Source organism: Schistocerca piceifrons, chromosome X, assembly GCF_021461385.2.
Source record: "Schistocerca piceifrons isolate TAMUIC-IGC-003096 chromosome X, iqSchPice1.1, whole genome shotgun sequence".
In the NCBI taxonomy this organism is placed as follows: domain Eukaryota; kingdom Metazoa; phylum Arthropoda; class Insecta; order Orthoptera; family Acrididae; genus Schistocerca; species Schistocerca piceifrons.
The window spans coordinates 131888399-131903147 of NC_060149.1; the positions used below are offsets into that span (position 1 = coordinate 131888399).

A 14749-nucleotide genomic window follows, 5' to 3' on the forward strand; every position below is an offset into this window, starting at 1 on the left:
TCATATCATTGATCATTTGTCCACCTGTAGATGTAGCTTCCCGTTCAAGGGGTGAGAGGGTGCCCTGAAATACTATCTGCTCATCTGTCCTCTTTGGACAATGCTGTTGGCAGAATGATGGTGACTCCTTATACCAGAAATCTTCAGCCTCCATAGCTGATGATTTTTGTTCGAAATGTAAACAGTGACTGGGATCCAATCCTGGATACAGATTGGTTAAATTAGTAGTGAGCCACTATACCTAGACCATAGTTAAACAGAATAAATAAGAGAATCAAAGTATTTGAGGTCCAGTGTTACCCGCCAATGCTGAAAATGAAGTGTACTGATAAGAGGAGGTTCTCTGTAGAATCAACGAGGAAAGGAATATATGGAAAAAACTAACTAGAAGAAGAGAGAGGAAGATAGGACTTGTATTAAGACATCCAGGAGTAACTTCCATGGTACAAGAGAAGCTGTAGAGACCGAAAATTGTAGGGGCAGACAGAGATTAGAATATATAAAACATATATTTCAGGACAGTTGTATAAGTGCTATCTTGATATGAAAAGATTGGCAGGATATTGTGATGGGCTGCATGAAACTTGCCAAAATACTGATGAGCAAGGAGAACAGAGTTTTACATAAAACAGGGTGTATGTGCAATGACAGTGGCACATGAAGTACCCTCCACAACACACCGTAAGGTGACTTGGATAGTATGGATATAGGTGTAAAGGTTTCATAACATTTGTTTCTAATCATAACTTCTGTTATGTGAACAAGCTAATGAGTAGTTTTGGAATTCTCTAATTGTTATTGGTGTGCTGGCAGCACATACAGTGTGATGAATATTTTCCACCAGAGTTTAAAAGTTAATTGAGATAATTTATCTATTGTGCAACATAAGACTTGTGGAAGTAGGGTACGAAGCCGTACTAGTATCACTACGAAGCAATGTATGACATGGTTATTCATGAATTGTTTTATTCCATAGAGTGAATTTAGAGAGCTTAGACACTGTTACAATGTCAAGAATGTGCTGCTAGTCCCTGCTTTTTCTGCCCCCCCCCCCCCCCCCAAGGAACCTCTCTCTGTTGTGTCAAGAGGGGTTTTGACCTCTTGAAGCTCTCAATGTTCCCATAGCCTATTTACAGATATTTGTTCTTTAGTATTCAAAAACTGATTTTTTTCTGATGGAGCCATTTTATTAATTTGGACTAATTATTTTTCAGCCATCCCAAACAAGCAGGCCAGTACAACAGTAAGCTCAACCGCAGCTACAACTGTTGTGACAACTACTCCCAGCTCAACCACTTTGTCTGCTTCAACCTCACAGAAGCCCACATCTTTCAAGGACTTAGATGCATCTACACACAATACAAAGTCTACTCCAAAGAAGACAAGTAAGTAAAAAATAGCAAAAATATACTAAAATCTCATACTATTACTTTATACGTGGTTTATTTATGTATTTTTTAATTTACTGCTTATTAGCCTGATCAGATTAGGGCCTCATGGCCGTGTGTTGCAGCTGACCAAGAAAAACATGTACCGAACAAATGTTACATAACAACCAAAATATTAATAATAATAATAATAATTTTCGTTATTAATAAGAATAATAATTGGTAATTATGATAATAATAGAGGTCATTAAGAATGATATTAATTAGTTTAGCTCATTTGAAGCCATCATTACTATCATCAGAAGTGGAAGGGATAATGAAACAGGAGAAGATTGAAATGTGGCTGTTTCGAAAGAACATAATTCCAGTAGAGAACTCTGGCGACAAGAGGTGGGAAAAGTGATGAGGAAGGGAGGGTTGACAAGAGTGAGCTGTAGACAAATGTATGCAAGTTTGAAAGGATTTTAATTTCTCTGGTATTTTGAGGAAGAGTGTTCCTCAGTTGAGTTCCTGATACAGAAAATGCTTTAGAAAACATGGCACTGGTATGTAGTGCTACAGAGAGGATTTTATTTTGCTGAGAACAAATATTTCTACCGTGCTGTTCATCTAGTAGTGTAAAGGTTGAAGATAAGTAAGATGAAGTACAATGATTGAGATGATACAGCAAATACAGGATATGATAATCTCTAAATTTGTCGGCACCTAGCCATGATAATTGTTCATAGGCGAGTGTGATATGGTTGAAATAGCTTACATGATGAAAGTATTGCACACAAGCATTCATCCCCCATTCCAGCTGGCAGGAACTGTCAAATGAAAGTCTGTGGAGTGTAGGATCACCATAATCAAGAATGGTGAGTGTTAGTGACTCTGTGAGTTTCTTTTTAAGCTCAAGAGCAAATACTCTCATATTTTTCTGTCTTATTTTTCTGTCATGAATGAAGTGATGCTGACACCTTCTTACAAACTGCAGTTGTGTAAGTGCTGGTCCAGAATTATCCGAAGTTCTTTGCAGAAGTGGAAAAGGTTATTTCTGTGCCATTTAGTGTTAAAGGTGGAAGGGTTGTCTGAACTGAACACACGATTAAAATATAATGAGATAAGTAATTGGCACTGTACTGATCCTTGTGGACCCTTGGTACTAAATTCCTCCATTGTGGCCTATATATCTCGATCGTTACACACTGTTGGCGAGACATAAGGTATGAGTGGAACCATTGTGCAACACTTGAAGCAAAATTTTGACTTTCAAGTTTAGGAAGCAGAATATCAAAGTCGACAATGTCAAAAGCTTTGCGGAAGTTCAAAAAGGACTTAATAATTGCCTGTTGTTTGTCCATAGCTTGTTTATAAGAGCAGTCATCATGCTATATTTTTGCTTGAAACCAGACTGGTATTCACTTTAAAAGTTATACAGTGTTAAATAGTTAGGAAGTTGTTTGTGAACTATGTATTCTAAATCCTTGGACAATCCTGGTAGAATGCAGGTGGGCCTATAGCTGGAAGAGTGTTTGGCGGATTCCTTTTTGGGTAATGATGAATTTGGGGGAAAAAAACTCATCATATAAGTGGGTAAATACAGAATAATGTAACAGGAAACTATAAGAACAACAGATTATGCTTGAACAGGAATAAAAAGGAATAATGTAAATGGAAACAGTAAGAACAAACAGAGAAACATTGTAACTAGGATTATGTTACTAATGAATAAATGATAATTTGACAGTAAATTAATAAGCAGGATCAAAACCCTGTGAGAATAATGAAATTATAGTGAAATTTAAACTGTTTTAGTATTGGAAGTATGAAACTGAAATATAAGTTTATAACCAGTAGTACAAGTAACCCTAAACTAACAAATAGTAATAACAGAAGCTGTTTCAAGAAAAATACTACAAAATAAAATGTTTCTGTATGAAAGAAGTTCATTTTGAGCTCACAAAGCATACACTTGTAAGGTCTGTGTTGTTGCTCACTTATTTCTTAGCTGCAGTTGTCTTCACAATTATCCTGCCATCCCAGGTCCACCCATTCAGCACTACACTGTTCAATATTTTCACCCTTTCAGATGTAAGTTCCTCTCCTATAGTCAGTCCTCACTTGGCTAGTTTCTTTTTTGTCGTAAAGACTTCAGAATGTTTCTGATAGGACATGAATTTCACTATGATAGGCCTGAGTTTTGCTGAGTTTCCCAACCTGTGACCCAATGTGTGGCTCCTATCAACATCAAATTCTGAAAAGTGTATGCCTAATTTTTCACAGACAGCTTTGAGGAATATGTGATCTGTATTTTACCCAGGTTCTTCCGGTACACTGAAGGCCCTGAGATTGTTGTGTCTCTCATTTGATTTCTCAATGATCTGTTTATCAAGCACATACACTTTCTCATTAGCATTGGTAAGGGCCTTCTGTAGGGCACTAACCTCGGCTGCATCAAGTTGTGTGGTGCTCTGTAGGGCACTAATCTCGGTCACATCAAGTTGTGTGAAATTCTGGATTTTCTTGAGCACTGTGGTGGAGGTGGAGTCAGTGATGGCTCACACGACCAGGTTGGGTATACTGGCAAGCTGCAGTTTGGCCATTACTTGAGAGCAGATGAGCTAGCCGATGTCTGCTAGGATGCGGGTTGAAGTGGATGCTTCTGCCAGGGTTGCCTAGACTTCTGTACTGGTGACGTCGCTTGTGGTGGAATCGTTGCACACTCCTTGTCATCTGACCTTTATTTTCATGATACATGTGTGAAAGTGCAAACGAATAAAGAGTAGCATGGTTAGAAACCCTCAACACATCATTTACAGAGATTATTCACAAAAGTCTGACTGCTATGGAACACCTTCAAACTTTAAGTAAACTGGTGAGCTGTAAGGAGCACTATTCAAGAGAGAGGTGCAGCTACATAGTGCTGCCTGGACAGACAATGCAATTCACCAGCCAAACAGCACTCCCAGCATTGTCTGTCCAACCAGACATTGTAGGTGCACAACCTTCCTTGCAGTCTGCTGTCACACTTAGAAGAATCCTTCACACACCAGGAATTTAAGGATGCAGCACATAGATAGGATTTGTGAAACACTGTTGGGAAAAACAGAACCTCTTACAGTAGCTCTGCTGATATGTAAATCTCTTGAGTGCACTGTTTCCTTTATTACTGCTGGGTCCTACGGCAAGGAAGTATAGCTGTTAATGGTGGATGCAGTTTATATTGTTTGTATACCTTTTTTCTTGTGTATAAAGTCAATTGTTTGAGGTTTGTTTGTATATTATAATCCACTGCATATTGCATTGTGTCTTGTCTCACTCTATCCTTTTTCGTTATATTGTTGATTTTCCAATCTGGAGTTTCCATTGTTTGTCTCAATATCAACCATACAATTTTTATTTTGTCATTCCTAAGTGGGTGAATATTTCTCTATTCATTTATCAAATCCCAGGAGAGTAATATTCATTTTTTAAAATAATGTTGTAGGTGTCTTTGGGTGCACATAAATTACCATTGCCATAAACTGAATATGAAAGTTACTGACTGAGATTTACTAACTGATAACTTGCATTTCACACTAATGGTCATCCACAACGTGCAGCTTGTCAGAAAACCAACAACTGCAACAATAATAAGTGTGCAAGGGTGGTGATACTAATGTTTTAGACATGTGGCTTACATCATAAGAGACAAGACAGAGCTTAAAAAAAACAGAGAACTCTCAGATTACCAGGTTTTGGTCAAGTCTTTTGAGTCTATTAGGCAAAATATTTTGCTCGTATTATTTGCCATCCCTTAGATTGTGCAAATGTACGACATCTCATACACCATGTGCAATCAACCTGGAAAACCTGAGAGACCACAATAGAGAGAACTAAATTCAGAAAATTCACACTAATGAGCCCCTTTGAAGAATATGGTGCCCCCCCCTCTCCCCCCCCCCCCCCCCCCACACACACACACACACACTGTCTGTACAATTGCTGCAGTGTGAGTCTCAGCTTCAGTTTAAATTTTTATATTGTTACGTTCAACCCAAATTTGTCCAGAAGATTTTGATGTGATCGCTTAACAGAAATATTTTTCCTTTAGTGTTTGGTGAAGATAGTGACATCATTTCTGCATGAGGTCCACACATGTCTGTTGCACCTGCTTGAAATTTTTCATTTTAAAGGATGACTTTCCTGAAAACCATCTACAACAGAGGGGTAGCCGTTTCCCAACAAACTACCCATTCTCTGCCTTTCAGTCACTCACATGACTTCAGAAAATCCCAGTTTCACACACTAAGTCAGATTGTAATAGCCACTTGCAGACTCCATTTTCTTCCTCTGTTTACACCAAACCACTCTACAGTTTCTACAAAATAACTGAAGTAAGGTACAGTATTGGAGATATTTGGAAACAATCCACAGTATTTTAGCATATGGAATTGCTTTCGCATTACTACTTCCCATTGTGAAGCACATCAACTGATTGATGTCAGTTGTTGCTATAGTTTCATTGCTCACTACCAAGTGATAACTACTATCAAAATATGACTGTTATAGTTGGTTCTAATTATAAGAAAATTCAAGACATCTGGTGTTTCTGAATGAATACAGCATCTGGTGTTTCTGAATGAATACAGCTTTTGTTCATGTATTAGCAGTCTTCAAGTAAATACTAGTTTCTACATTCTGAGTTTCTTCAAAGAGGAATTTTGAAATATCACACAGATTCCCTCCCCATAGAAGCTGGAGTGTCTGATAAAACATCGCTCCATGAGTAATGTATTATTCATAAAAATAAGTATAGTTGTCTGTGCAGTTACCTTAGAGGTAAAATTATTTATTGTTTTGCACTTCAACTTTCATCCAAAGTGTCTAAATTTATCAGCTATGATAAGAAATCACCGCATATCTTAGAAGCAAATTTTCACTCAAACAAATGATTTTTTTAGTGTCACAATATAAACCATTAAAAACATAAATACACTCAAATATACACTCTGTTACATATATGTAATCCATTTTTCTTGTTTTTTTTCGTGTTGCAGAGGATTACAATGATCATGAGAATGAAATCTTGAAGAATGAAGAGCTAACACTGAACAATGCTGCAAATAGTCACGGTGTGATGATTATTGTGAGTGGACTGCTTCCAGTCGTGGTTCGTCTAGTTGGGCGGTGAGGAGGCCTCAACATTCAACAGACTCCTTGTAATATAAGTGTACATTATTTATATGTGCCATTTGTGGCTTTTGACTGAATGAGGAAAGAACAATTTCAATCTGGCACTGCTGTGTCTCTCACTCTCTCTTTATTCTTTGTCCCATCCCCTATTCCTGCTTCCTGTTCCCAGGCCTTTCAACAGACATTCCAGATCAAAGAACTGGCACCAAGCACAGAATTTCCTTTTCCTGGAATAATGTATGTACAGCCATTATAATGAATGAGAGAGTAAGTACTTGTTTTTTCCTTGTGTTAAATAGCATTCATCTGTCTATATGTATGTGGATGTGAGTGAAGCTGGAATCTTCATTTAGATTTGAATGGTATCTCATATGTTTTAATAAGCTTGAGCAGACCAATCATACAAACTTGTGTGTGACATTTATAATATGTGGTATAGTGATTGTGTAACCACTAACATGGAAGTGAGAAAAACTTTAATAGTGTAAATTTTATTAGCCTTTGTTCCCATAGCTGCAGCTTGCAGGAAGAAATACATTCACTTTGGTTCTACTGTAGTATTTATAACAGTTTAATTTTATTTCTTGAACTGAACAGGTGTAACTGTGAATGAAAATCTCATTGTTAGATGCTTTTGCAGTTATAGTTGGAACTGATACCGTAGAATCTGGAAGCATAAATTATGAAGAATGTAACTAACATATTCCTTATTTATGAGGTCACCATTGCTTAGTGGTGTAAAAGATGTTGTGTTTTAGAAATGAACATTTCTGTGTGAAAGTGCAGCTACTTGAAGAAGAATGCATGTTTAATGATGACATTGAATTTGTGCAGTTACATGAATGTGCACATTCACTCATGAGACAAGATGCATGTTGACTTTTTGAGAAGTATGTTGTGATAGTAACTAGTGAGTAGGTATATACTATTATAAAATGCCATTGTAAACAAAGTACTATTTCTTATAGTTGCCTTGTTACAGTGTATGAAATATTTTCTAGTACACAAATTATAGAGGGATGGTATTCACATAAAACCATAGTAAAATATCTGTAAATTACAATTTGGCAGTCAATTTTGGAAGCTTCTCACTTTAGTGAATTGTTTGCTGTATGTTGCTGCATCCACTGATATATTACAAGTGGTGCTTAGTCATAAACTTCTTAGCTATTGTTCACCAAAGCGTTTGTTTACATTTACCTTGGTGCTCAGTCATTTCAAGCATATGACCTGGGCACAGAAATAAGGCTGTGATATTTAGATACTGCGGTAGAAAATGGTTTTCAAATCAAATTTTTCATTGAAACATTCCTAAGTGGGTCCGATTGTGAGGTAAATAAACCTTTAACCCTGCCATAATTTTACTGTTGGATTTGTGCCTTAAAATATCTGAGCTCTACCCATGTTTCTGAATTTCATATGCTACATATATTGCCCAGGCCAAATGCTTTACAATACAGTGCAGCATTAGACATTGATAAAAATCAAAAAGGAAAGAACTGTGAAAAACCCACTCCCTTCAGTTTCAATATGATTGGGTGTAATGTAAATATTAAACATTTGTGATGTTGCTCTTAATATTTTATTGCTTGTCAATTTATTTCTTATGTCCTGCTAGTGTGATTATGTAGTGCTCCATTACTTTTTCCTTCTTTCTCTTTTCTTTCTTTTTTATACTTTTACTTGGAGAGAGTTTAAGAAAAATGACAATACAGGAAAGAGAAGCATATAATTTCTGGTGAAAACACTGATTTTTGTAATGTCAGTGTCCATACGTATTGTTGTTCTCAGCTAGCAACATGATACTGCAGACATTACCATGGAAAAGTCATCAAGAGACATGAAAGCTGAGAATCTAAATTAAATTCTATTGTAGTTGAAACAACCATTAGTTGTGCTTTGTAATTACATGTATATACGGTATATAAGTATTTAAGTGCCATAAATGGACGTGTTTGCTGTACATTTTCCTCCTTTCACATGAAACATTATTTCAGTGAAAATATGTTATTCAAAATGTATAGTCTTATATCAGAGTAAGTGACTAAAATATCTACCTGTATGGTTTTGTCAACAGAAAATAATGTAGATCAAACTCCTGGAGCACAGCTACAGCACTCTTGGCAGCTGAGGTACTTATTTTACAAATTAAAAGCGAAAAAATAAAGTTAAGCTGATGAGATACTAATTCAACCTAGATATGTCAGAGTCAACATATGAGAACCTTATATCCATTACTACTATTCTTGCCATCCAGCAATGTGGGCAAACCAAGGAGCATGTTTTCTTGTCTTGACCCACTATCACTAGTGCACAAAATAATTGGTAACCTTTATAACGTATTGTGCATTCAGTGCCTTTGAAATTAAAGTATCGAGGAGATGCGGTTATTGGCCAGCATTGTCACAATACAATGTTTCAAGCAAAAGATGGGCCAGGAAAGTACTGAGTAATTATATGAAATGCTTTGTGTACTTATATTTTAAGATTTAAGCTAAAATAATTGAGCTCAAAGTCCTAAGATTTTCTTTGTATTACTGACCCATCTTTTGTTTGATGAACTTGGCCATATCTTGCCTACGTGTTTTGTGAATATATTGCTCATGTCATGTCAAGACAGTCTATATGCAATGGAATTGATGTCGAGACATTCATAAGTCAAGCTCTGTCTGTCTTAGACTTCAGTAATATAGCTGAAAATGTACTTTTTGATTTTTACATCATTAACATAATTCTGACTCTTCATCAAAACTGACCTGTTTGAACTATGTACTTAGACAAATATCTTTTAAGTGTGTAGATATAATTCACCATTTCTTGCTTTTCGAATTCCAACTGCGCATCTGCCAGTAACTAATGGAAGGAACTGTCATGGAGTCTAAAAGCATCTGCTGTTTATTTTTTCTGTTCTGTTATACAGACTTTTCACTTCTGGTCTTGGTTTTATCCTCTTGAGTTCATTTGCATAATTGCCAAAATACTGTCGCTGCATGCCTTCACAGATGTATAAATATTACACTGACACTACAGGATATGTCCAATATTTCAAGTCTTGTCTTGATCTATTAAATACTGAAAAGCTCCAAAGTAATTCATTATTTCACTAGTCATTCATTCCATGTTGTGCTCTGCTGAGCTTTTCATTCATGTTAATGAACAGTATTCACCATGTACTTAAAAGCTACTAACTTCATCATCTTTCCGAAACAAGTATTGTATGAAAATGATTGCCTTGTACTCTAAGTTGCAGAGCCATATTCTCTGCAATAACAAGAGACGGCGGCAAAACTGGTTTCTTTTTCAGGATATGTATTAATGAAAATTTCAGTATTTCAGGATGTAAGTTGTTAATGAATGTGTTGCAAGAAAGGTATAGTGACATGTATTGTGTACTGCCATTCAAACCAAATAATTATACACCTATGACTAGTAGGGTTTTTTTTAATGACATACACAGAATTCTGGTTTTAAAATTGTAATGCCTATGACTCTTTTTTTTTTTAATTTACCAGAGTACCTGTACATTCCAAAATACTTCAATAACATCCAGAAACATAAGCTCATCTGTTTGATAAGTATCATAAAATATTAAATAGTTTTGTATTTAAATTATTACTTTTATAGATTAAATATGTGAAGCAGTGTCATTTTTAGAAGTACTGCACTATTAATAATTCAGTGATAACAGTTTTTTAAAATGTTATAATTTTGCATTGGTTCTAATTTATGGATTTGTAATTGTTTCGGAAGTTCATAGACTAAAACTTAGATCATTACACAGATATTAGTTTACAAAATTGCAGATATTTATTCTACATCTCCAGTGGTTTCTTGGATATGAGAATGAAGATTAAACATATTTTTGTAAGTCTCCTTAAAAATTTTCTTAATCTAGAATCAGAGTGATTCCTCTGTATATATATTGTGAATAAATCAAAACAAGCTTATTTACATAACTGATATAAGTTCAACAGACTATGAGCATAGTGCTCAAATCAAAATTACAGTGTTGCAGTTTTTGTTTAATGTGTGATACTCTACTAAAAGTCGTAGTATTTGGTTTATTGCTGCTGTTAGCTGTCTACATGTGTGCAGAGAAGCATGCACATATATGGGTGTGCACAGAAAATCTGCACGTGCATACTCACTTCACCCATAACACATGCGCACACACACATAGACTCACCTAACTGGGATGTGGGGAAAGGCGATTGAGCCAAAGTATCTTGAACAATTGCATAATTGGGCCTACTTTCTGTCTCTCTTTCCCTCTCTGTCTGTTTCAGTGTGTGTGTGTGTGTGTGTGTGTGTGTGTGTGTGTGTGTGTGTGTGTGTGTTTGTGAGTGAGAGAGAATATTTTTGTTTCTTTGTGTATATTGGTGGTATAGCATGTGTGAGCATGTACATTGATGTATATGTTAGTGCTTCTGCACTTGTGTGAGTGTGAAATAAATGTGTATTATGTAGAAAATAGAAATAGACTTTAACCTATTCTAAATCCTCTCATCAGCAAAGCCTATTTATTGAACAAAATTTTACCAGTGTTTACATGCTCATGACTCAACAACTTGTCTTGAAGCTGTTATTGATGAAAACCAATACCATTACAGGAATTTCATTTATGTATTTTTACATAGCCCTTTCTGCATTCCAGAACATTTTCCTGTTTGAACTGAAACTGCCGCAGGGTACAGCAGCAGTTAAGTTCATTTGAAGGTAAATGACAGTCCAGCATACCAAAAACTTGACAATATTTTGATCAGTGTAGAGCTGGTGTACACTTTTAAAGTTTAGTTCTGCTCAAATACTGAGTTATTTCCCCCAGACAGCAGTTTTAAAGATATTACATGCACAGTAGATTATCAAGTTGGTGTCTGTAAATGAAACACAGCTGTATTATCTTTATGTCTTGTTGTGTGATGATCTTGTGTCATATAGATTTCTGGCATGTGTAACAGGGTTACTGATATGCATATTTTCAGCCTTTTTCATATACTTTGTTATAAAACGCTTATTTATGTTTACTTAAGCACTGGATTTTTTTGAGAACTATGTTTCATTGGTAGCACTATTTTCAGAATATGACATTTTTGTGAGACGTAAAATTTATTATTTTATGAAATCATGCGCTAGTTGTGTCAGTGCAATTCTGCAGACCATAAATTGATAGCTTCAGTTACTTTTTCAGTGATTTAAAACAGTGTTATACTATTGAAATCGGTGTAATAATATTGCAGTTGTGCATCTGGCCTGATACACATATTTTCATAGGATAAGCATACATTTAATTCTATTGGTAATCATCTCTTCATTGCGTATTTTAGAATGCCCAAGAGTAAAATTTCAATTACTGTGTGGTTCCTGCTCAAGCACTCAGTTTGTAACAGCGTTACACATTGGAACAAATAATTATCTTTTTAAAGTTCTTGCTATTGTTAGGACCTTCCTTTATTCTGTACACTTTCCTATGTTTCTGTTGTACAGAAATTACAAATGAGTATAACATATTATGTATTTTTATAAATAAGCAAGCTTACAATAACAAATAGGTTCTTATTCATGGCCTAAACAGGAGACATTTTCTTCAGTTAATTTTGATATGGTTTATCAGTGCTTCTGATCCAAGTTGCTGACAACATTGTCTGAATATAAAACATTTTCCTTCACCTGCACAGTATATCTAGAAATAACAACAGTGGATGAACTGGGTTCTCTCCTTCCCTAAGTGCAGATTTAACAGTGTGTATTAGAAATTATTTTCATTTGTAAGTGATGTACATTGCAACTCTGTTGTTTACATTAACACATACGATTCGGAATTTTTAACCCAATTAGCTTCCATACATAATGAATTATCCACTGCACATAATTGAATAATGGAACATATTTATTTTTGTTAATGTAACAGAGAGTTTTGACAATGATTTACTGTACAAATGCAATGAGTAAATATTATTTGCACTTGACATGAACAGATAGGTTTATAAAATGTTCCGCTACTGCTGTCACGTTCTGATGTGTGTACAAAAGTGTATATGAGAGTTTAAACATTTTCATGTGCGAATAACCTCTCCGGACCTGGATTCAATCCTGGATAGGAGTGGGGATTTTTCCTCATTCCAGTCCTCCAATAAGCCCACAGGGTCACGTAGCCTGCTATCAAATGAGAACCAGTGATCTTTCCATCTCCTAGTGCCATGGAGAAGAAAGGTTGCAGTGTGCCTGCAATCAGACCAATAGCCCAGTCACATGGGCTTGAGCCACAGATTTTACTTCACTTTTTAAATAAACATTCCCACAAGGAAGAATACTCTTTCTAAGGTCTGTTTCTTCTTTGTATACAAATCAACTGTTTTATTCTTATTATTATTTTAAGGAATTCAGTTTCCACATGGTTCTAAACAAGAGGTTTGTACTTTTCTGGCCTAATTTTTTACTAATTCAGTGCAGCACATATGGAGGTGATGAGGGAATTGTTTTGTATTTTGTAATCTCATGTTGAACATGAAATACAATAAACCTGCTATCACTATCATTATGCATGAAACGACTGTTTCATTGTTTACTATCTTCCAAGACCTAGTACAAGCCATTTATAAAATGCTACATTCATAGAGTTTTATTATTATATTTAGCCAATGCTGTTCTCAGAATAAATGCACTGTCAATTACTTGTATGTTTCCAATAGAAATGGTTTTTTTTAATACATATAATAAACAGTGAGGATTTGAGGAAATTCATTGTGATCAATTACTTTGGTCATCCTTTATTACACACAGAAAATTTAGGTCTGCAATGATTGTGCTGATGTCAACTAGTTGTTGTAAATCAGCTGTTCAAAAAGGTTAATTATTTCATCTGTCTGTTTAATGTTTATAGAGATATATATAATGTATTTCCTTACAAAAGTACTCATCAGACTGTATACATAAAAAAATACAGTGATCTGATATATGTGTGCAGAAGTGTAGTGGATTTGTCAAATGGTACAGTGGATGTTTTTCCTGTTATTTATATTCAGCACCTTTGTCACTATACACCATAATCCATGATGGGAAATATTTTATAACTGACTTTTGTACAGAATAAAATATAATTATTGTAACGTGAGTCAGAATTGATTTTTAATTTTTCTCTGTCCTTACTAATCCCTCATAGAGCTGACATTGTTTCATCCTGCAATGGCTTAAACATTAAAATATGTTAAAGAAGCTGTATATAAATCAGAAGAGACTCTCTCTACATGTCACTTCTATCAACATTATAAGAATACTTCCTTAACTCTATTTTAATAGATAACAAAGTAGTAAAATATGATCTTCTGGTATGGTTTTGACAATAAATATGACTAAATATGACTAAATTATAAAAATTTCTAAAGTATTCAATTCAGGTAAGGCTTCATACTTTTAATTTGCTGTAATATACCACACAGAGGGGAGAGGGGGGTGGGGTGAAGAAAAATAATAATGATGATGCCAACTGACTTTCATGGCCATTACAGTATTTAACTTATGGAGGAGGCATTACACTACTTTCCAATACAATGAAAGCAAAATACTTTTCCTTCCCTGTGCAGTACGAGGAATAATTGTGGTTAGACGGTTAAAAGTCAGCATTTTAAGCAGGTGAGTTGTTATTGTTGAATCACGATGCAGTGACAATTGACTCATACACCGAGTTGTCATGCTGACACAGAATAGTACAGATTCCAAACTGTATGAAATTTGCTATTGCCCAAACCATTTTAATTGTGCCACCAGCCCAAAGTTTTGATCTAAGTTCAAACCATGAAACAGTCACAGACACTCACACCAGGTACACCAAATTTCACTGTACTCACATCATATACCCTGATAAATATTGTGTGCCAGACATCTGCCTGGTCACACATTCATGTGACTTCAACATCAAACACTGTGACCCACACTCTTATAAAAACTAGTTCCTATGTTCCTCAGATGAATAATGTAATTTTTTAAACTACTTTATTTAATTACTCTTATTCTAGTAACCAGTAGGACCTGAGCAGCAACACCAAAATGAAAACAGTCATATGATCTCTGAACAGATCATTCTTTCACTGCCCTCTGAACTGTAATTGCACTTTACAGTGGCTATCAGTGTTATATGATAGTTTAGTTGTGTAGCACACTTCAGAGTCTGGCAATCTTCCTTACAAGGGAACCTCCCCATCGCACTC

At 35.4% G+C, this 14749-nt stretch overlaps 1 protein-coding gene across 1 annotated transcript in view; it reads left to right on the forward strand.

Moving 5' to 3' along the window:
* The window catches only part of LOC124721322 (ephrin-B1), a 555473-nt gene extending 541822 nt beyond the window's left edge, over positions 1-13651 (forward strand). Inside the window, exons 5-6 of the mRNA XM_047246234.1 lie at positions 1215-1385; positions 6410-13651. Coding sequence (XP_047102190.1) covers positions 1215-1385; positions 6410-6543 — 305 coding nt within the window. The 3' untranslated portion in view covers positions 6544-13651. The remainder of the gene's footprint in view (positions 1-1214; positions 1386-6409) is intronic.
* The last annotated feature ends 1098 nt before the right edge of the window (positions 13652-14749 follow it).